Below are 24,631 nucleotides of genomic sequence, written 5' to 3'. Positions count from 1 at the left end.
TGTTGTGAAGGGATTGTTTGTGTGCATGGGTTCTATAATCTACCATCTTAATCTCAGTGACTTCATCTAGTTCTTTTCCTGAGGTGAATCTCTAAAATTGCTATTCTTTCATTGCTTCACTTCAGTGTGGTACTACAGCTGACAATGTTATCTTTGCTTTTCACAGATATATCTAGTATGGTTCCTTAGAAATGTAGTGTTGGAAGAAAACTTATTTTACTAATGCATGCTTATTCATACAAAATTTTGGCAGACCTTACACAGTATGGAATTTTCTTCTTCTTTTTCTTTTTCTTTTTCTTTTTCTTTTTCTTTTTCTTTTTCTTTTTCTTTTTCTTTTTCTTTTTCTTTTTCTTTTTCTTTTTCTTTTTCTTTTTCTCTTTTTCTTTTTCTTTTTCTTTTTCTTTTTCTTTTTCTTTTTCTTTTTCTTTTTCTTTTTCTTTTCCTTTTTTTTTTCTTTTTCTTTTTCTTTTTTCTTTTTCTTTTTCTTTTTCCTTTTTTTTTGTTAAAGTGATATTTCCTTTTCTTTTTTTCATTGACCTGAAACAAGCCTGGGAAAATAACAATATGATAGTATAGTTTCTTCCAGTGGGACTATTAAACTTTTTATCAAATGTTGTCCTTGATGTTTCCGGAGACAAGAGTATAAGGAGCTTATTGTGGAAGGAATTCCCAGCTCATCATTCACGGCCAAAGCTGTTTATTGTGAACTTAATATATTATTCCAAGATATACCCCAGTTCTCACTTTACCCTGGATTTGTAGGTCAGTGAGCTGGTAATTCACACCAAGTTCTGTAGGAAAACAGAGTCATTACACAATAGTCAACTGCAAGGACAGATAAAAATGTTTCCCCCAAAATTTCTTGCATGCTCTGGTTTCTTATGCTTTCTGTAAGATTGGATTTGTGTTTACAAAAGGATAGGTATGATATTCACAGATTGCCTCTGAGTAAGAGAAAAACTAGGAAAAGTGTTTGAGCTGACCATCCAATTTTTTACATTGTCAACGTTTATTTAGCACAGAGGATTTCTTCCACTGTTGTTTTTCAATGGTTTTGTACTGCAGAAATCCATGAATCCTTACAAAAACAGACTTTTCCCATCAGGGAAGCTTCCTTGTACAAGTTGTGTTGTATCATAAAGGAAGCATTTCCCTGGACCACTCTTCAGTGTACCCTATATTGTTCAGTTTTCAAAGGTCTTTAGAGATTTTTTATTTTCTTAACCAGTATTGTTGATGTAACTATTCTAGCTCGATATTTCTGTGTGTCTGGGCTGCATTCTTCACTCAATGGCATGGTCCTGTTTGTAGAAAGGTACAGAAATAGGTAAAGGTGGTTGGGCCATCCTGATAACGTCTGTGGCACATGTGCTTCTGAGCATGTTCTGGCACTTCAGAGAGAAGAATGGGTATTTCTTTTGCTGGTTAGCTGCCTTCTGGCTAGCAACACTGGCACATAAAGAGGCCTCCCCAGATCATTCTGAAGGCAAGCAACTGTAACGGTGAGGAGAGATGCAGAGGAAGCAGGTTTGATTTTTTTCCACATTTCTCTTCTCCTACCAGAATGTCTGGTCTTGCCCTTAATCAGTGTGTTATTCAGAGTCATTTCAGCAAAGCACCATAGGACCTAGAAACTGATGTTGTTTATATATGACATAAAGAAGATATAGAGAGAACTGGTGAATAATTGAGTTCTGAGGATTAAAATGAGTGATGTGAAAATACTGAGTTTGACCTCTACCCTTTTGAAGCAAGGGCCACTGGAGAAAACAAAAATCCCTGCATGGTTATGAGGTGCTCTGTTGATACTTAAAAGAACAGGATTTTAGTCAGCTTACCAGGATTTTACAAGATCATTTCTTTCCATGATACAAAATTATTTGAAAACTAGAATTTGATCTGTAGCATTTCATACATATGTAAACATTATCCTGTTTGACTGATGGTGTAGATCATACTGTATGACTTTACATAATATTTTTCCCTTCACTGTAGGCATAACAAGGCTTGAATTACCACCTCATTACCATTCAGTGTCAAAGCTTATAGCTGAGATATTTCTCAAGCAGGTCAGATCCTTCAGAGCTTGTTGGGTTTTCTATCAACTAAAAATAACACTTACTAGGTAAAAAGGCAGAGAATGGCCCACTGCTTAAGAAGGAATATAAAAGTCAGAGGTCAAAAGAAGATCAGTGAAGAGAGCCTGAAAAGAATGTTAGCAAGTTGTTCTTTCAGCTGAGCCTGGGAGGCATACTTAATTTTGGTTACCTGGATTATTTCTGTCTGAAAACAGAGTATCTATTTTAAAAGTAAAGATAAAGCCTTGGGAACAGAGATTAGAGTCCCAGCTTGCTCCATTCCCCAGTGATGCCTGTTGGATTAATTTAATAATTTTCAATCAAGATAAGGATCTTCCCTGTACAAAAATAGTGCAGTAAAGAAAGGGGGAAATTTGATGATGACTAATGAGATCCATTGCAAAATGTACAAGCAAATGTATTGAGGCAAAATCTTCTACTTGAAAGAGTTTTGCCCATTCTTGCAATTTTTACTTATAGAGGAAGGAAATTGTAATAATTCTGATTTAAGTCACCAAATTGCAGTGAAGAGCATTGCTATTGAGATAATTTCTGATTCTTGAGTCTTTGAAAGAAAACAACTCATTAGTGTCCATGATGCTGCACTTGCTGAATTTTCTCTGACCTGGGGGGGATAAAAACATCACTATATCTTTCAAGTGCTTCAAAGAGCCATCTCTGACCTGCCTTGCCTCACAGAGCCTATTTCTTCATTGCCACCAGCAGGAAGTTTTCACTCAGACTTCAGGGATGATTCATAATTGAACAAAGCTTTCTGTGGTTTGGAGAAGAAAGCACAAGTCGCAGGAATTTGTTCTGCTGCCATTTGTGTTTTCCTACTCTACGAATGACACTAGAAGCAACTGATGGAAAGCAAAGGTCTTCCAAGAAGCTCAGCTCCCATTTTGGTCCCACTGTTAGATTCTGGTGCCTCTCTGTAATATCATCCTGCTCCTTACTCCATGGAAGGTCTTGGGATTTTAGTGAGGAAAGTTGTGAAATTGAGTGTTTCTGAGCAGAAGCAAAAGAACAGAGCATGGAAACACCAGTAAAACTATTGCAAAGAAAGTTTTTTTATCTAAACACTTAAGTGGCAATAGGTATTTCTAAATTAGCGGTATAATCAGTGTAAAAGGTGAAACTACCATTCTGTCTCTTCAGCTTTAGTATTGGCTTAAAAGCAGAGTGAGGGGTTTTTTTTTAGGTTTTTCTTTTTTTACAAGATATTGATACAAGAGATTTCCAATTCTCTTGTATATTGATTGATTATGAAAAATGAAATTTCTGTACTGTTCTACAGAAGCGTTGGGCCAGTCTGGGGTAGCCAGCCCCAAGATATGCTTAATAACAGGGTTGTCTTCTACAGTCAGGAAGAAATCAAGGCAGCAAAAAGATCAGAGTTCTTTTCTCACTTGTCTGTTTCAGAATTGTTTGAATGCAAACAGGATAGGAGCTTCACAGTAGCAAATCTGTCCAAATGAAATTTGTAAGGCTGTTGAATTCTCCGACAGGTAAAAAGGGGCTTATATTTAAGTATAACCAATGAACCTCAGACTATCAGCAAAGGCCATAATGTCTCAAAAATACTGATACCATTGCTGTGCATGTCTTACTGATTTTCTGGACTTTTACAACCCTTTGATAAGCATTAATCCCCACCGTTTGCCAGTGGGATGCAAAAAGGTTATGGTTGTTTCCAGTCTATAGATCCCCTGAGAAATAAAGGCTGCTTCTTGGCACTTCAGAAATAATTTTCTCCTGCCCTTTTCCCTGCCATTTCCCCAATCCCTTGTAAAGCATCTCAGCAGAGGGCAAGATGCAGCCCTTTATATTTTAACAATGCTGCTCGTTATTATTTCTCTCTTTTCTTTTTATTAGAACTCTCTGGCTGTTTAGGTGTCAAGTCCCAGGAACTGCCCTTTGAAGTTGATCGTACAGTTCCCGACAACTAAAAGGCCTATCCCACTAAGATAATAATTGTTCAGGTAAATTGTAGGTAGACTAAAGCAAGGAAGCAGGCTGCTGAAAGGCATCTCAGCAGCTCGTAACAATACCTCTCTGTGGAAATGACATTTGGGGAACAAATAGCACCTGAAAGACAGTTTGAGATTAATCTGTGTGGTAGTTGTAAAACTGCCCACGTCCAATTGACAGTAAGTACTAGATGGACTCCAAGAGACATAAAATGGCCATTTAGTCTTTGTGCAGCCTTGATTCTTGTGAGAAATCCCCAACCAAAAGTAAGGAGAAAAGTTTGTTTTCTTTCTTGTGGTTTCTTTGAAGTGAGAACAGTATCTCAGGCTGGCACATTGTGTGACAGAGTAGGCATTATGGACTGAACATCCTAGCATGAAAGGTGGAAAGGTGTTGACAGCACAAAACAAGATGCAGTAATTTTAATGTATAATTTAATCTACTCTGTGTCTTGATGCAACAGCTCTAAAATGCAGCTCTTTCCAACCATCAGAATGTTCTCAAGGAGCTCAGGTTCCGAATAAAAATGGCCATATGTGTACCTCACTGAACAGTACAAGTTTAAAATATTGTTTTATAAAATGGTGACTTGTGGTTGATCAGTAATTTTTCCTCTTAACTGGTCTGCTTTTTGTGTGGTAGGAGGTAGAGGGAAAACTGGTGCTCTTTTTCTCAACTATCTCTAGCTATCTTTAGCTCAAGTCTCTGTACTTTTGTTGCTCGATGCCTTACTCCCATTTTCTGCTTTCCTTCCTCTGCTTCCTATTCCAACCAAGTCACTGAGTGAGAGCTTAAATCAAGCCTGAAAAAGGATTTAGCTCCTATTTAACTATATCTTTTAGCAAATCATATGATGTTAAACAATGCTGTGTGTTCTTCTGTTGAGACTCTCTTTTAACAGTTTTTGGCAGTACTGGCAGTTTTCTGTAGTCAGAGTTTGACTACAATTTTCCCTGCAGTTTTTTAAAGCCAAAAGTCAACGGGATAAAAATGATCCAAGCCTGACCTAATACAGAGACCTATTTCATTGTTACACTTCAGGTACTTCTTTCTACTCTAAAAGAACACGTGAAAATAATAATCTGCCTCCAACACACAAAGGAAATAGAGCTTTTTTAGTATTTTTGTCTCCCCTCTTGGTCAGGAATAGCATCTGTGCGCAGGAATATCCAGATCCCTTGCTAGCTTCCAGATCTTCCATTACTAGCAGCAGGGATGAATGAGGCCTGCAGGTGAGAGCAGCCCCAACATCTGGCAGCCCATCTGTTACTTCCAGAATATATACAGTTTTCTCTGAACATAGTTACGCATCAGGCTCTTTCCAGTCTGTTGCTTATATGGTTCCATTTAGTGCAGCCCAGATTTGTAACTATGTCTTTAAGAGGCTTTTATATGTAGAATGAGATCTTTGGATTCCATGGTGTGGATGCAGGCACCTGATATTGCACATTTTATGATGTGTTGTTTGTGTGATTTAGGTCTATTTTGGGTCTTAAAACTCTTAAGCCTACAGAAAAATCCATGGGATCTTGTTATTTCCTACAGAAAATCTCAGCTTTTTCTAGAAAACTTAAATTGTCTATATTCATGTGCCTAAATGTGGACAGTACTAGGCAATTTTTCAGATTTTTACATTTTCAACCAAACTTGAATTTTAAGGTTTCCACAAGAGCATGCTTGCAACACGAAATATGAAGAGATGGGTTTTAGAATGATGCTCATTTATTTATTGGTTTTAAATAAAAAGAAAATGCCCTCTGTGCAAAGCTAGGGGACCAACCCACATTCAGATGCTCTGCATTTAGCTAAGATCCAGCTCCTCAGGTTTTAATCAATATATGATAGTATTTTGATTATATTCTATACCTGCTGACACTTTTTGGTTTAAAACCACATGAACACTTGACAATTAGTTGTGATTTTTAAGTTTAAATAATGTGAACTCAGGCTATGAAAGTGTAGTTGAAAGTGAACAGAAAGTCATCACAGTTTCTTGAGGGTTTAGGATTTTTTCCTGTCACAGTTAAATAAGCAAGCTGCTATTTTTGGCACCTTTTTTAGATAATGGGCAATTAGCCAAAGCAGTTTCCAATTAGAGTGCTTTTAGTTCATCCAATTTGTAGGCCACAAGAAAAGATACTGTGGCATCAGATAAAATAATTGCAGGCATTCAGACTACAACATCCTTTTTCTTGGCCTCCTCATTTAAGAAAAACATCAATAAATTGAACCACCAATTTCGTGGAAGATGATCAAGATGGAGCTGGATATGGATCTGGACCTCCTCTGGTGAGGAGAGGCTGAGAGAGCTGGAGTGGTTCAACCTGGAGAAGGGGTGACTTTGGGGGGCGTCCTAGAAGCAGCCCAGAGTGTCTACAGGAAGGTCTTCAAGGAGATGGAGCCAGACTCTTCACAGCAGCGTAGGGCAGGAGTGTCAGTGACAATGAACAGAAAATGAAATGGGAGAAGTTCGGACTGGATGTAGGGAGGAACTATTTCCCCTGACTGCCTGAGGGCAGTCTGACAGTGACACTCTGCTCAGAGGGGCTGTGCAGGCTTCATCCTTGGAAGTTTACAAAATGTGACTAGTTGAAGCCCCTGAGCAGCTTGGTCTGACCTCAGGACTGACCCTTGTATGAACACAAAGTTGGACCAGACAACTCCTTAGGCGCTTTCCGGACTGCACTGTGCTATGATAATTTTTTGAAAATTATGGTTATGAAAAAGATACCTTCAGCCATCACACTGAACCTCCTGGAGCTACAGGAGTATTTGGAAAGTTGTAGTAGCTTATGGAAAGTGATGTTATGTTTCCTGCATGGTAGAAGGTCTTCTCCTGACCACCTGGCTTTAGTTACAATTTCTGTGAATTAAATGTCAAGCAGATCATTCTCATTTGAATAACATTTTCTTGCTGGAAAAGCAGAAGAGAATGAGAGGATCTGAACTCAGTGGAGTAAGTGGCAGTGCTTCCTACCTCTTCTTTGCCAGGGCAAAAGGAGCAGGTAACTTCCTAAGCAGCTTTATACAGCTGCCGAGTGATTGACAGCATGGACCTTTTTGGAACTCCTGAGTGGGTCAAAATATGGAAGAGTTTCTTTGTTTGTTTGTTATGGGAGTCAGGCCACTCAGGTTGGCTGTCTCCCACTTTCAGCAAGAAAAATTAGAAGTATGTTGTGGTTAAAGACTGAATTGAGGAAATATACCCAGAAGTTTAAGCTTAGTCTATCTCTGGGAGACCAGAAGGATAGATTCTCTATGAACAGTTGCCTGAAAAGACCCAGAGATTTTTGAGAAGCAATGAAGTTTGGTTGCCTGAAGTCATGTCGTACTGGTGAGCTTAGTTAATGACCCTGCCCAGATTTCCTGGGTGTCTGGGAGGAGATCAGTGCACCTTCTTACTTCAGATTCACCTTTGCAAATTGAGGGCAATGACAATTGCCCCTCTGCCTCAGAGGAATAGTGAAGATTAATAGCATAATGTTTGTTGCACTCTGAATATTTGAAGCCCATTCCCACTCCAGATGGTTGTATGATTATTTCAAATCCATGGAGGTGTGTGCGTCAGGACAAACACGATGGTAGATTTCTCAGTGGCTTTGGTCAAAGAAACTGTTCTGGAGAGAAACCTATAGGGAAATTGTAATTTTGACTAATGGTTTCTGAAACAGTCTGTGGTCTATGACCACATGTTTTGTGTTCCATTTAGAAAGCAATGACAGAAATCTCCATCACCAGTGGACCCTACTCCATATGGCTTTTTTTATTAAAATTGGCACATGGGCATGAGTTCAGGACAACATTAATTATGTTATTTGTATCTGCATATCCACTGTGGAGATCTGTTAGTACTTTTAGTACTGTGTTTTCTCTGTAGCCTGGCTGCTTGTATTTGAAACATTACGAGCATGAGTGTTACCATATTGATGTGATTGTGCTCAGTCCGACTGGTCTGAGAACTGCTATATTTGCATTTCACAGAGTGGTTTGGGTTGGTAGAGACCTTAAAGATCATCTATTCCCAACCCTCTGCCATGGGCAGGAACACTTTCTACTATACCAGGTAGTGCAGTGGATGAGAATAAGTGGGACATAGTAAAGTCCTGGAGGAACCCTTGTATTGAGTTGACTGTGGCCTTTCCTTCACCACCACCAGTGGCAGTATAGGGACACAGAGCTGTGCAAAAGTGAAGATGCTCCATGCTTAAGTGGAACCTGCTTCCATGCTGGGGGAAGGTGGAGAGTTTGCTGCTGTGTACATGGCTGCATCGATGGTGACATCATATAGCTGGTTGCCAGAGGGATTGGATTGCCCTTGTGATCATTTCACCTGATCTTGGACCGATATTCAGTTGGCTTCAGGGCATTTTAATTATCAGCACACTGGCTATTGGACCAACCATCTCATCTGGTTGCTGGCTCTGTTTATGTGTGTCTAAGCATATCAGATATTCCTCATTAACTTCTGCAATAATATTCAGACAGAAAGTCCTAGGAACTCTTCCAGCTAATCCCCATTTTGGCTGCTGACCAAATAAGGCTTTATATGGCACAACTGTAATTGCTTCATTTGTGTGGTATTGATCCGCCATTAGGCAAAACACAAGCCAGCATTTCACTAGGGCACAAGTTATGCAGTGCTCTTTATTGTTTGCATTGCCGTTTCAGCTCCAGTTCCTACCTGGGAAATGGCTCCCATGTTTTTTTTCTTTTAGTTTCTACTTCTAATTAAAGTAATGAACTTCAAAGTTGCTTGCATCATAATTAGACCAAAGCTTGAGAAAACGTGTCTTAGATGGAATCTTTTCATTTATTGCCTTCCTTCTAATCCTTCTTTATGAAAAACATCAGTATGGAGGCACAAAGAAGCATGTATGTAATGTTACAGAAATCCCTAATGCCTCTTCTCAGTCTAAGTTTGGACCTGCCAGAAGTGTATCAACCGTACAAATCTCATTAATTATTGATCTGTTTCTGGCGACCATAAAAGTCAAGAATCCATCCTGATTTCTGTGCTGCCAGTAGCTTTTGGCATACTGGCCATGTTTCATTAATAACTTCGTGGACATTGATGTCAGTGGATGAATTCCCTCAGAAGCAAACAGCAGTTTGCCCTACAGCTTTCCCATGTGGAGTTGCTTTACTAGGAAAAAATTATTGAAGACCTTGCTTGTATTACAGCACTTTCAGTACTGTACAGAATGCTGATGGTATTTGGCGTCACAGTCATTTCATGCTTCTTTCTCATTAAGGTGAGGCTAGGGCTTGGTGGCTGAAAGGTCTAACCAGACAGGCAAAAGGTTAGAAAGAGTACCTTAGAAACAGAACAAACATGGGCTTGTTCCTAAAATAAAGATAGAGACATGAACAGAACCACAACATCATAGAATCACAGAATAGTTTGGGTGTGAAGGGACTTTTAAGGGTCATCTAGTCCAACCCATCTGCAATGTGCAGGGACTGAGCAGGTTGCTCAGAGCTCAGTCCAGCCTGACCTGGAATGTTTCCAGGGATGAGACACCTCTCTGGACAACCTATTCCAGAGTTTTACCATCTTTTTTGTAAGAAATTTATTCCTTATGCCTAGTCTAAGTCTACCTTCTTTCCACCTAAATCTGCTCCCTTTAGCTGAAAACCACTACTCCTCATCCTGTTTCAGCAGGCCCACTAGACAGCTTTGTCCCCATCTTTCTTATTACTCCCCTTTAAGTATTGAAAGGCCTTAATAAGGTCTTGCTGGAGCCTGGTTTTCTCCAAGCTGAACAACTCCAGCTCTCTCAGACAGTTCTCATGGGAGGGCTGCTGCATCCCTCTGATCATTTTTTGGCCCTCCTCTGGACCCACTCCAACAAGTCTCTGTCCTTCCTGTGCTGGGGTCCCCAGAGCTGGATGGAGTACTCATGGGAGTGGAGGGGCAGAATCACTTCCTTTGGCCATGCTTCATTTTATGAATTCAACTGAATGTGGCTACTCCATGAATTCCTGAGAACAAATTCCTTCCCAAATGCAGCTGCTGGGCAGATGGCAGAAGTTGGGGTTTTTTCTCTCACTATAGGTCTTGCCACAGATACCTATATCTGTCACCCTCAAAGTGGTTAAATGCAACTCCTTTTGTATGACTCTTCTCTGAGGACATCTCAGAAATATTAGCTAGGGTAGAGGACTTTTATCATCTTTTATGGAGAATCATAAGCTGACAGTGACGTAGTTTATGGAAAAGGCATGCAGAGATGCTCAATTGAGCACTTTTACTTGTAGAAGTCACTCCATCATGCTCCTGATATTTTTCTGCCATTTCTGAGTCTTAAAGACACTAATCAGGTGCTCTTGTGAGATCCTGATGCTTGCAAGAAGGAAAATACAGCAACATATGAGCAGAAAACAGGTGAAGACCATTTCAGATGTAGCTCCTCTTACCCATCATTGTATGTTCATAAATGGTGGATTCAGACTTACATTAATGAAAAGTTGGAGGAGTCTGAGAGTGAAATCTTTTCAAATATTGCCAAATTTGAACCAAATCTCCAAAAACGCCAGGTATATTCAATACTGCATTAAAATCTTGGGTTTATTATTATGCCCTGCTACCCACTAAATAGAACATACATTTATATAGCATACTGAGATATGGGGCTGGTAGGAGCTAATTTTTGCAGTTAGCGCAGCAGGTTATTTTATTTTCCATGGTTTGTGGCAAGATTCAGCAATGAGTTCTGACTCCTTTTGGGGGTCACTGTAACATTCCTTTTGGGATAGGTGATTCAACCTAGGACTGGGTCTTCCTGGAGAGGAAGGCTGTGAAATGCTCAGTCGAATGTACAATATTTCTGGGACATGTTGAATGGAGTGAAAAATTAGAAGCTGCTGAAACAGCTGCCACCTGCTTTGTTTTGGAAGATTTTGATGTAGTACAATCTTCCTCTGCATAAGGTAACCAGAGTTGGTGATCCTAAAAGGCTGTGTAGCAATCCATCAGTGGTATCAAATGGATTGAAGTGGATGTAAAGAAGGAACAACTTTCTAAGTTACAAGGAACCACACCATATTTCTTTTCAATAAGCACTGAATTGCATCCAAACAAGGTATGTTTTCCTAGGCTCATTCTGGGTGAAAATAGTCACTTTGTGGTGTTCAGAAGTATAAATTTAAAATGCCTTACAAATACTGTTAAGATATTATATAAAGGAAAATTTAAATCTTCTGGCCAAGGTCAGTAATGGTGAATAATGTTTCCAGTCCTGTAAAATCATCCATTTGAAAAACAATTAGATCAGTTGTGCAGGCCCTAAACTGCAGCATTTGGCTTTTTCTTGAGATGGAGAGACATAAGGAGTTTCAATATGTGCCCGGGTAACAAAACATAATGTCATTGCAAGAGGCTTGCACTAATGCAGTCCAAGTAGGAGAGGAGAGGGACAGCGTGAGACATTGATGGATCTTCACTGCTGTGGCCCTCACCTCAAGCTGCTACTCCCTGACTTTCAGCAGGGCTTATCCAACACAGATGGAACCTCTGCCTGGCACTGAACCACATGCTGTGCATTGCCATGAAATCCCTACCTGTCTGTGCAAATACTGCCATTTTCTGTCAGCTGGGGGACCCTAAACTTAGGAGTTGCTGGAGAGGCAGGTGAAACAGCATCCAAACTTCCTGCTGCGACAAAACTGTGAGTCGAGGTCTGCTCCACCTAAGGTATAAAAAGCAAAAGGCTTTCTGCCAGCCATGCCAGAGGTGAATGTTGCCCCATCTGAAAGCATTGTGCATTGGGGGGGGAGAGACATGTACTTAAATACACCCGTTTTACACATTTCCATTTTAAAAATATTGCTGTAAATGCTCTCAGCAATATAAAATGCATAAAAACCACAAATGGATATGGGTAACTAATGTTTCTGAGGTGAAAGAGAGTTTTGAGGCACTTGGCAGTGGGCTAAGCTTATCCTGAGAGCAATTCCTGCAGCGTGGAGCCAGCGTTACACTGGTGCTCAGACACTTTTGAAAAATATCGCTCAAGCGAGGGATTTGCTGAGGGTGGTGAGACACTGGCACAGGTTACCTAACATTGTGGATACCCATTCTCTGGAAGTGTTTAAGGCTAGGTTGGATGAGGCTGTGAGCAACTTGGTCTAGTGGAACATTTGCCTGCCCATGGCAGGGGATTTGGAACTTGATGATCTTTAAGGTCCCTTCCAACCCAAACCATTCTATGATTCTATGACTCTAAACCTTTAAAACATGTATTCTGAGTTGCAGGTGTTAGACTGCAGCAGCCTATTCACATAATCCTTGCTGGAACCAGCAAGAAAAAATGTGCTTTGAAAGAAAAAACAAAATGCACTGCTAATGAGAACAGGATTAGGTAGTTGTTAGCAAAAATTATAATAGCTCAGACTTGGGAGAAACTAGCATTTCTGCTGCTGCTAAAGACTGTGTACTGAACCAATATGAATAGTTTCTCTAGGGAAAATTTTATGTGTTTTTTATTTACAGCAAAGCTTTGTATAAAACTGAGAAACAAGCTGAGTTGCAATCCCAGGTCAACTGCTGTTGGTTTTACACAAGCAAAATATATATTTAATTGCTTGTGCCAAGAAATGTTTGCATACTGTAATTGGAATATCTTGCTGTAAAGCAGCTTTCAATATATATAAATACTTTAAACTACAGTCATCAGACCTCTAGCTGGTGTAAATTGTCAGAACCTCTTTGAATTCTAAGTAGCTATGGCAATTTTTAGCAGCAGTGGGTCTCCCATTAATTGGAATTCCTGATGATCCTCAAGGTGCCAGTTTGGCTCATATTTGTTTACAAAGCTCAGCTCAAGGAACTAAACTGTGTACTATACTTAGGATATACATAGAAGCTGTAAATACTCACTACCCCTGGAAATTAACCATCTTATTTGGATGGATGAATGAAGAGTGCTATACTTATTTTAATTAGCCACAATTGAAAAGTATCTGAGTGCTGCCATAAATTTCCCATCTCTAAATAAATATACATCCTTGTAAAAATATTTTATTCTTATTTTTTGACTAATATTTTGATATATTTTTCTGTAAGAGATGTTTTAAATGCAGCTGGACAGGGGATTTTAAGATAATGTTTTTAAAAGGCATCGACTTCTAGTGCAGCACAGAACCTGCCCAGAGCTTTTTTGCAATACTTTGGTTTTCTACAGGCCAGTCAGTTCTTCAGGGGTATGTGAATTTTGCAAGATGGAATTCAGGAGGCATCCACTGTTCTGGTGGGTCCTTAGCTGGGCCTGAGCATTCTGCTGAGATGGCTGATCATGTCCTTTCTTTGATAAGCATGACTGTAGAAATGGAAGAGCTTAGCAGAAAAGCCTGAGAGACCCACAGCAGAAGAGCTAGTATTATTGTGGAGACTTACAACATGAATACTAGCAGTTGTTTATTTAATAGAAATGCTGGGCAAGCTGTGACAGCCAGTGCCAAGGACTCTACTTTTTTTGAGCTAACATATGAAAATGTTGATGAACATATGACATATGAAAATGTGAAATATGAAAACATAACATATGAAAATTTTGATGACTGCTGTACTTCAGTATTTGAAAACAGTTTTTTTCATACCAGTAACATGAGACCATGCAAACCTTTATAAATCTCAGTACAAATATTACCCCTGTAAGATCTTGAATGTATTTAAGAGGACATGCTTTTAAAGCAGGCCTTTTGTCATTAAAGTTTAGGTTATTTTTCGTGTAAAAATGTTCATGCATTAGCTCCCCTTTTTTAATATTTACATTATTGATCCTTCAGGCCTTCTGAGTACACAGTGATGTAAGCTTTGGCTACATCTTCCTCGTTAACTGAGTGCTTGTTTCATTCCTAATTTATTAAACATATTCAGCCAGTGCCATGCAGCTTTACACTTAATTTCTCTTGATGAATTGTCGAACACCCTTAAACTGCACTACATTTGTGTCATGTTACAATCTGCCATCAGTGCTTTTCAAAATATGGATAAAATAAACAGCTCAAAAGATGTGCAGGTCTTAATTTTTTGCTTGGTAAGGTTGCATTTTAATTCTTCCTGTTAAAAATCATTTGAATGGATGATAGATACAAGCTATAAAAATGCACCCACTTGTGTTTCACTAAGCACATTTAAGATAGATCTTCAGCTGCATCCTGGAAGTGCTAGGCTGGGGGGTGAGGAGAGGCTCCTGGCAGCTGTGGCCTCCTCTTCCCAAGCCACCTGGGCTGGATACAGATTAGATCATGAGAGAATAACTGCAATTCACATCACTGAAATAAGGTCACTGAACTTGGCTTTACCGAGCGCCCTCTCTGCCTTGTCTTGCGGGAGGATGCCCTCCAGCCTACACCAGGAGTGCCCAGGGGCTGGTCTGAATGATGGCTGCACCAGCAGGTAGCTGCAGGGAGAGGCATCCAAAGTCCAAGGAAGAAAATGAGCTTGGATTTGCTTGACACACATCATCAATTGCCAACACTTACTGTGATATTGCAGTCTCAGGAAAGCTTGTTCCTTTAGTGGTGAAGCACCACCACATCTGTGGGTTTACTTCCCATTGTGCAGTAGTTTTCTGATCCCCCCTTCTTTCCAGGCACCAGTTATGTAGGAGTATATATACAACAAACTTACAGGACAATGTGGTCATGTATTTTATCATAATAGAAAGGAAGTCTCAGTTATTTTGCCGGTTGGTCCATACCTCATGTATGGCCCACCTATGGGGCTTTGTTCATGTAACATTCAGGTACTCCTTGTTGAACCTTTTTGTATGTTCAGAGAAACTGAGGTTAACCAGAGATGCCATCTCTCTGCACCACGTGACTTCTAAGTGACTGAGTGATTTCTGAGACTTTGAAATCCCTTGTGGGAAGGATTTGTGAAAAGCCTTTTGGAGGGTTGGGGTCTCTGCTCTGTTTCTACCTCAGCAGCTGCAGTGGCAGCCCCAGCATTACTGGGATGATGGGCTGTGCAGTGTGGCTGCAATTTAAACAAGGCTGTCTTTGTGTATGTAAGGTCTCATTAGTGAGTCATGTTATTTTTGCACATCTTGCTCATTCACTATTGCAAGTGAACGACATCCTCAGCTCTAAGCAGCGAAACAACAGTGCCGCCGTCTGTGATGATAACTGCAGAATTGTGCTAAGAATCTGCCCAGGATGCAGGGAAGTATTTTTGGTATCTAACATGCCGGTTACACAGAATTTATGAGACTTAAGTTCAAGAAAGGGATTCACGAAAATGTCAAAGCTGTTTAAATAGCCAAGACATTTAAGCTTTCCTGTCAAAGCTCTACCGGCTGCCTAAAAGATTGTTATTAAATGCCTACAGCAGAGATTCTGCCTTTGTTGTAATGAGCACTTACAGACCTGTCTGTGCCTTTATGCCAGTATTCAGTATTTAGTATTCAAAACCGGATATTCTGAGACCTTACATCTGCCTCCACGAACCAGGCCAAGGCTGAATGGTTGAAGTTGTATTTGGGGATGATGCTGAATGGTGCAGATGGGTGGTGCTTTCCACCTACCCTATGAACCATGGTGTGTCCAGAGATTTTGGGAACTGAATGACTTAAACGCAAAGCAGCTGTATCTGAGAGTATACATATTTGCATACAAGTATACATACATCTGGATACATATTCAGCCTAACCAGGCTGGAGAGAGTCTTTTCTGTCTGTTGTGTGTATTCAAGCTCTGGGCATTAGGCTGTGAGAACAGACTTGATCTTATTGAGCAGAATGCATTTAATGTTTTAGTTCCTGATTTCTAAGGAGTGCTGAGTTTCTGTGCTGAAATTGATGTTGAAAGTGTTGCATTAGGCAAAATTTGGTCTCCCTTTTCATGATGTTCCACTATGACTGTCTCAGATTTCCAGCAGTGCTTGTGATGTGTGCTGTGGTGGTCCCTAGCCTGGACCTCCATCTCATTCCCTCGTGGTGCAGGGACCTCTGTGTGTCTTTATCAGCTGTGGAAATGCCCCTCCTGGGGTTGAGCATGTATATGAGCTGGATACCACAGTGCTGTGCACCATGGTGTTCAGGTCATTTGTTGCATGCCTCCCTCACTGCTTCTTACAGCCTGAAGTCCAACAGATATGTCAACTTCTAACCATTGATGTGACCCAAACTCAGTGGAAGTCAAAGCAAACCTCTCTGCCTGCTTCCCTGGGCCTTGGGCAAACACCCTGGTGCAACTCTTTTGGATAACAAATGAGGTATCCCTGTTTGGAATCACTGATGTTATTTTGCAAAGGACTGAGTAGTCACGTTGTCATCTGTCTGTGCAGTATTATCTTTTGATAACTGTATAAGGTGTATCTGCAGTTGGCACAGATAGGCTCTTTTAAAAAAAAGAAGTGATACTAATTAATGTTTTAAAGTGCTTACTGCTGTTTATTTATAAGGAGATGGACAGTGATTTTAAATGAGTGATAATGATTTAATTCTCATCAGGTTTTTCATACTTTAATTCTAAAGGCTGCTTAAAAGTAGATGTGATCCATACATTGAAATCATTGTCCATGCACCCAAGAACTTGTGAAGCGAGGGCTGCAGTTTTGTCTGAACTGGCTTGAACTGAACTGTACAAGGACTCTTGTTTTCTTCTGAGTAATGGAAAAGGCAGGACTGTGCAGTGACACCAAGCATTAAGAGTCAGATATTAAAGCCCTTGCTCGCTTTCTACTATTAAACCCTGACTCTCACAAAGACGTCAGTTCCTTTCTTGAGGAATACATTGTCTTTAGTGGGAGTTTGGACTCAGTGTGGTATTGAGGATACAGTCCTAATTTTTGAGATGAAAGAAAAGTTTCTGCCATGGAAACTCAGGTTTCCAAATGCCTTCGTCTGTGGCAGAACGAAGCATTGTCTAGGTTGGGTATGGGTGATCTAGCCTGGCTCTGAGGTCTTGGTATATAATTTTCAATGCAGTCATCACTGCATGTTTTAGGCTCTCAGTTATAAAATATCTGGGAGGTACAGCAGCGTTGAGCAAAGGGTCTCTGTGTTTTGCTGACCAGAGGGAAATTATTTATTTCCACATGTTGAGGTGGACCTGGATAAAAAAGCAACAGAGAAAGCAGTGTGAAACTAACCTGGTTTTACATGGCCTGCTAGACATGATGAGGATAATAATGTGTTACATTTATAAACAATACCGTTAATTTCAGAGCGATGATTGCAGCTTAAATCCACATTTACTTCTTCATCCTTTTTATTTCCATTTCTCTATTGTGCTGTGAAACTGTCTATGGATATGGCTAATAACCCAGCTAAATAACCCTCTCATGAATGGGTTTCATTCATTTATTTATTTATTGCTCTCGGATTACTATCAACCAGCTGCAGCTTCTCTAAATGACTGTGGGAAAATTTTCCTTGATGATCTTTAATGCTGTGAAAGATAAATTTGACCATTTGGCAAGTGAGGAAGCTCTTTCCCTTCAACATGAAAATTAAACATGAAAACTTATATTAGTTGTCAAAGACATCACCTAGTTGTTTTTAATTCATCTTGGAATATCCAAATGAAAGGTGTAAGTAGACACTATCTTGAAAAAAAGTTGTAAATTATCAGGTAACATCTTCACCCAAAATAAGATAAAGATTGAAAAGAAAAAAATTTTCCGAGGATTTCAGCATAAGGACTTTGTCTAATTTGGTGAGCTTTAATGTTCACACTTGACAGACTACAGCTTAGAGGAAATAGTTTGAAGATGCTTTTTTCAGATAGACAGATTGATAGGGCTTCCCATCTGCTTTAAAATCAGACTGAGATTAAAGTGGCTTGTTGAAGTGAGAGTTAATGACATTCCTTGAGATACATTTCATTTTTCGTGGGAGTGATCAATCCTGCCTGCATCTGTAGAACTGTCAAAGCAGCTGCTTATGTAATTGCTGCCCAGTGTGACAATTCAACATAGCAGCATTAAATTAGACCTTGGTTTGGATCCTGTTGAAGCGAGTTTTGACATTGACTTTGTAGACAGCAGACTCCAGATATATATCTAAGCCATTTCCAGAATAAGTAATGTTGTTCAGCGTCAAAGAAATAGTGTTTCCAGGATCATCGTTCATCTATGGCCCACTCCCAATGTCCTTAAAAAGGTAACATTTATGTTTAGTGTACTGGAAATCTGTCTGATAAGTGGCAAGGCTGGCCACACAGTTACCTTTCTGAATGGGGCAAACAGACTGAAAGCACAGGCTTTGTAGTTAAAGCTGAGTATGGAAAAGCTGTAGTAAATAAGACTGGTTCAAAAGCAATTGCTTCCAAGAACAAAAGGGACAAATGAACAATTTCATTCCAATTTTGCAATTGCTTCTCTCCCTCTGGAGTGTGAACCATAATTAGAGCACTTACACAAAATCACATTTGTCAGTCTGGCTGCTAAATTCCCCTTAAAGATTAATCCACAAAGAGCATTCTGTTATCACTCCCACTACAGTTCTCATTTTCACTTTCAGGGACAGACAAGCAATTACTTTATCTCTGTTAAAAATCTCATATAAATCTAACTGCAGGGAAGTTAGGTAACATCAGATCTACGCACAAGCAGTTTCCAAACCAGTGCTTCATGACCAGCCAGCAAGGACCTGTCTTTCATCCAGGAGGAGCTTCATAAAAAGCTGTTACCAGAAGACAGTAAAGGTTTGCCCTGAAGCTGACATTTGTCCCACAGATGGACCACTGTAGTAAGGGACTCTGCATAAGCTGTAACGTACCATTGTCTGTACCTGTTTGCCAGGAAGATATCTCTCTTAATAAGTGTGAGAAAAATTTCCATTCTAAGACCAGAAAGGACCCCCAGGGACCAGAGACCAGCCATCTCTAGAGATGCTGAATCCCAAGCCCCAGTGTCTTCTGGTGCCATATGATTTGATAGAGCCCTGCTGTCAGAGGATCTCTTCCTGGCCCATCTCCAAGTGCTTTGAAGGTGTTGCATCCTCTCGTTGTTGAAGTGAGGATGCCATTGACAGTCATAGTTCTTGTCATATCCCACTCAGACATATCTTGAGAGCATTAAACAAATTTGGAGAGAGAAACTTCATCTTTCTCAACCCCACATCATCCCCAAAGAGCAGTAGTTAAGCTACTGACACCTCACAAATACTTTGGAGATTAATTGTGCCACTGGCCATGTGCCTCTGCAGATCCACAAGCAAGCCTGGACAGACACCCATCAGAGAGAGTGTACATGTCTGATAGGCATGGATGCACTGGGGACCTCTGGACATAAAAATAGGAAGATACAGCTTTACTGATACTGACGTAGTTGTGTATCATTAGGATATGTGGCTGTTTAGGGTCTTAGTAATACGGATAGGAAGTCGTACACTTAAACAAGTGAAAAGTTTCCTTTGGAGATGATGAAGGCTGCATAGTAACCTTGGCAGATTAGTTATCAACTGATTTTAAAATGCTACAGAGTGACTATAGTCACTATCATAAATCCAGATGCCTTACATTTGGGTTTGTATGGTGGTCTATACTGTCTAACCTCTGCCATCCAGTCCTGATGCTCTCTGGACACCTAAAGGGAAACCTCTGAGCATGCACAGAAGCACCTGCATCCTAGGACCAGCTGTGTCCAAGTTCTTGGCTGAGTTTCAGTATGATTCCAGCAGCCTTGAGTTCATACAGAAGCAGTGGTTCTGTGCTTTAGCCTTCATGTTGGCAACGTCCCTCTGCCTGCAAAGATCCAAAGTCTCTCTCAGGTATTTCTCTCATCCAAAAAAAGAGCATTTAAACATGATATGGAGGACACCAGGCTCACAGAACCCCTTTCATTCTGTTATGCCCATGCTACTATGCTGCTAGCAAAGCAGGATTTGTCTTTCATCCAGTGGTAGTATAACATGTATAAACTCTCCAGGAAAAAGTCCTCAGGATGTCCAGAAAATCTTCTTGTATCTCAGGTCCTCAGGATGTCCAAGAAACCTTCTTGTCTCTTAGCTAATTGGCTGGCTTTGCTCTTCCCAGTGCTTGAGCTTCAGTTTGACTGCACTGTGCCCAGGTTTCCCAGTGCAGACACCCTTCACCACCACCTTCCTCCTCCATAGCGCAGGTGCTCTTCGGGCTGGGACACAGGGTGCTCTCCCAGAATAGCAGGGCAGTCCCTAGAGTCATGGCACTAAGCTAGATCCCAGGTCTTGCCTTTCATCTAAGTCTCTAATGTGCAAGGGAGCAGGACTCTAGAGCCTGCATCTCAATGTACAGATGTGCCAACAGCAGGGCTTCAGACAGACCTCTGTTCACCTTTGTCCAGTGCTCTCTATTGACTGGCTCTTAGTCAGTGTGTGAGCTGTTAGTGCTCCCCCTCAGCTCTTCCTCCCACGGCCTGTTTCTGCAGCCCTAATCCATAGCTTGTGAGGGATCAGTCTGAAGTGCTACATGTCAGAACTGTAGTAACACAGTGACTGGCAGTGTCTAGCACTGGCAGTCTGAATCTTGCCTCTTGAGTACGTGGGGATACATTTTCTCATCGGCTTGAAAAAACAGTCTGGTCCCATGCTGAACGTACTTTAAATACAGATTCAAATAAATCTGTGCAAATGGTTTTTAATTCCAGGCAGAATTCAGCATCATTTTCCAAAAATAGTTTGGGTTGGTTGATAGAATTTTTGCATTAAAATCCAAGCTGTTCTGAAAATCGTTTCTACAACTGGAAACACATTTTTCGCATTTGGAAGTAACCACAGTTATTTGTGCTGCCAGGGGCTTTGAAATATGGAAATGAGAGGTTTATTTAGTGTGTGGATCAAGCTTATAAACAGCTTAAGTCCTCATTCCTTCTAACATCTTAACAGCTGTGCAGTTTCTTACAAAATATGTTTTATCGTTTCAAGAAATGCTGTTAACCTCGCAGTTTTAAAACTGAATGAACAAGGCCTCTTGGACAAATTGAAAAACAAATGGTGGTACGACAAAGGAGAATGTGGCAGCGGGGGAGGTGACTCCAAGGTTAGCCTCAATGTCACCAAAAGCGGGTAAACAGTATGTGAAGTAATTGGTGCATCTGCTGGGGTCTTACCTGCGATGAAACAGCTTCACCAGTAGCACAGCACTGCTGGTACCTGCAGCTGAAACGGAGGTGTATGCAATTACTGTCAAAGCAAAAATATTCGCATTTGTTTAAGCACCCCAAGGCGAACTTGTAAATCACCAGTTTTCAGAAACCTGCATCTTCTGAAATTGTGGTGAGCCTTTTCCAAGCTTGCTCTTGTGAACAAGCAGTAAAATACCTTCAGAAGCCTGCTCACCAGCTAAGACTTTTTTCCTACTATATGGTACTACTCAGAATATTTTTCAGTGACGTTAGAGGAAAAGAGCAAAAAATCAGTGTGACTATCTCTGAGGGGTAATTTAATGTATGGTCCAGGCTCAGGAATCCACTATTGACACAAACACTACTGCTACAAATTCTAATTTTCACAAGTATCCTAAATAGGAAGACAAATTTCACATAAAATATCTTCATGCTGACATTTTCTGATATCTTTCCAACAAACTGAAATCCATGGTGGTTCCCTAGGCATAATTTACCAGAATTTTTTGGACAGGAATTGTAGGCTGCATGCTAGGCTGAGGTGTTAACAGCTTCACATTCTTTCTGCATTCCCCTATCTTCCATATGGCCAGTACCAGTATTTCCTTGCCTTCTTACAGCTTCTTTTGAGAAACTGCCTGGTGCTGAAAAGAAGCAAAACATGTGGAAGGTGGTGAAGTGGGGGAGAATTGAAGTACTAAAAACACCCCTTCTGTTCCAGGCCGCATGTAATAATATTTATTTATGTGCTTGTGTGTGAACAATATGTTAAAGAATGCTGCACAGGTAGCTGTGCAGGCGCAGAGCTAGTCAGATATAGATGATTGACTGATTTGTCAAACAGTTTATCTAGCTTTCTTTACAGTTGCCTGCATATATTTTTTCTTACTATTTTCTCTCCTTCTTTAGTCCTCCTACTCTTTCATGCTGTGTCCTGGCCTCAGGGACCATCCCTTGGGCTGTACTGCACTCACCCAGAACTGGTCTCCTAATCCTCTTCACTTTGCCTTCAATCCTGCTGCTCTACCTATTTTTCCCCACACTGCTCTGCTCGCCAGTAGTCAGTTTCAAAAATGGTCTCTATTTTCTCTTCCTAAATGTTCAGATATATTAAACCTAATAGCACTTACCTCCACTCAGGGCTGAACTTTTGCATTACTGGGGGAGGGATTTTTTTTTTTTTTTTTTTAATGTCACAGGCAGAGAATAAAATCATTCAAATGCCTCAATTTTCTTAGCATATCCTCCTCATAAGCCTGCAGTGGTTGCAAAGTGAGATGAAAGCTAGATAGCAAACTAAAGATGTTGTTAACTTGCTTTCCCTGATTACCAGCCGCAGGTTCTGTGAGTCATGAAGCAGGTAAAAAAGGGAGCAGCTCATAGTAGAAGGATAGGCAGAGTTTCACCAAGAAATGTCTGGAAGTGCTGAAGGAGCAAGTTTGGTGTGATGGAAAGTGACAGAAAAAGGAGTTGGGGAGAACAGGTAGAAAAGAAAGGCGAGGAATGTGGTTCAGGGCAAAACAGGGGACGTGTGAATGCAGGAGGGGGGAAGGAACACATTGCCAGTGGAAATAAACAATAGGTGACACAGGCAGTTCAGGATACAACAGACAACGTGGTGGGCAGGACAGTGTTAGCAAAGGATGGAGAACATGATGGAGCTCAACCCGTGGTTCTGGGACTATATACAGCCTGCCATGAGCATTCATATGACCTTGGGCCTGTTTCTTGCCACAGTTTTTCCCAGGCACAGCTGGGTGAGTAGGCAGTACCAGTGGTCCTGGGAACCTCCAGGTCTATCACGTGCCTCCACTGCCCGCGTTTGGTAGAAGCAGGCACATCATGCAGGTGAGCAGCCATTCCCATGCTTCTCAAAGTCTGCATTGCAGCAGCATCTGGTCTTGGGTTATAAACTACAGCCAGGCTGATTCCCCAAAGGGTTACTTAGCCATTTATCATCTATAAAATTCATTCCCTTGTTCAGAAACAATCTTGATCAATTGAAGTCAAGACCCTTTCTACTGAATTAATGGAGCGCTCTAAGTATTTTTTTTTTTTTTCTGCTAGCAAATTATCATTAGTGGAATAACCAGGACACTATGTACTACTTTTGTAAAGCTGATAGCTACCAGAAAGTCCTGAACAAAGTTCCTACCTTTTTAAGAATACTTATTTTCATTGTATGAACTTAAAAAGAACAAACCCTGAGCTTTTTTAGAAGCTCCAGTTTAAATTACAGGGCTTTGCACTCTCATAAATGAGAATAAGAAACTCCTCTTCTCTTGAAATAAATACAGCACCTGAGGCTTGACTGATAACTGTGCTGTTATTATTTGAGATTCATTAGTCAGAATATGAGAGTCTAGACCCACAATAACCCTTCATGATACTACAGAGGACTACAGAAATGAGGGAGCTTCATGAGACTTTAGCTGTTCTCCAAAGGTTTGTATTGCTCTGTAAAACAAGATATCTCCTACCTCCATTCTCTGCTCTTAAAAGGTCACCTCTAGCCTCCCCATTTATTGTTCCCTTTAAGGGACAATCTTCCAAAATTCAGAAAGACAGTTCAGAAAGCTGCCCTGTGTGAACCACCTGTGGTTTAGTGGTCTGATTAATTAGTTCATGGTTGAAGATAAAAGTGAGTTCCCCAAGTCATTTGAGTGCTTTTGAAAGTGCTACCTCAGATCCTAACTGTATGCCATCATTTCATGTGGTGCATGGGAAGGTACTGAAATACTGTTTCTGCCACTTTGCTCCATTTTTTTTATAAAAACATGAGTGGGCAGAAGCTGTGATGATGAAAATCCCTCCAGTCTCTGCTGGCAGCCCTCAGGAGAACACAGTGGCCCATGTTTTTTTCATTCAGCTGATGAGGCTGACCTTACACTCAATTAATGGCTCAGCCATGAGGGGGTAATGAAAATGCTCCTCAAGTGTACCCATGATTGCATTTTTAAAATCTTTGTCTACCAGAATTCTGTATTTGTTTTAGAATCACTCCATATTGTGATTTAAATGTTATAATTGGCCATTTCTTGTCCTGAACACAGCTAGCTCAGAACTTCATTAATGCCATTTTAAAGCACTGTGATTTTGCTGATGTTGCTGGCTCAAAATCCAGCCTGAGGCTCTTAAAAAACAGCCCTTCCAACAGCAAGTGATTGATGACAGGATAGGAGGAAATGAGTAAGAAGCCAAGAGAAGAGGTAGAAGGGCTGAGAACATGATGAAAAGTTAGAAAACCAGTGTCCCTTTGCCCAAGTCAGGCCATGCCAACACCGACTTCAGCACGTGGGTGAAGAACAGGGTCTCCTGTGCTGTCACAACAGCAGTTTTGCACTATGGCTACATGGGGCAAATTCTTCTTCATAGATAAAGGGATATTTTAGTTATAATTTCTCATATATTATCCTTATGTGAACTTGAGGCAGTTGGATCGTATGACAACAGAAATTCTCAGCAGCTGTACACTGGAAAAAAAATTACACTGATTTTCATAAACTGTGACAGTTTAATCTAGTTG

The 24,631-nt window shown here is 40.6% G+C and overlaps 1 protein-coding gene across 2 annotated transcripts in view; it reads left to right on the top strand.

Annotated features, from left to right (window-relative positions):
• GRIA4 (glutamate ionotropic receptor AMPA type subunit 4) overlaps positions 1-24,631 on the top strand; it is a 219,543-nt gene that overhangs the window by 182,030 nt on the left and 12,882 nt on the right. The window contains exon 14 of one of the 2 annotated variants that reach the window (XM_069014706.1): positions 20,906-21,020. The exons of the other annotated variant lie outside the window; for it this stretch is intronic. Coding sequence (XP_068870807.1) covers positions 20,906-21,020 — 115 coding nt within the window. The remainder of the gene's footprint in view (positions 1-20,905; positions 21,021-24,631) is intronic. 2 annotated transcript variants of the gene reach the window in all.

The sequence above is a fragment of the Aphelocoma coerulescens genome, chromosome 1 (assembly GCF_041296385.1).
Source record: "Aphelocoma coerulescens isolate FSJ_1873_10779 chromosome 1, UR_Acoe_1.0, whole genome shotgun sequence".
Classification (NCBI taxonomy): Eukaryota; Metazoa; Chordata; class Aves; order Passeriformes; family Corvidae; genus Aphelocoma; species Aphelocoma coerulescens.
Note: the sequence above shows the minus strand (reverse complement) of the source record. Positions and strands in the feature narration are given on the sequence as shown.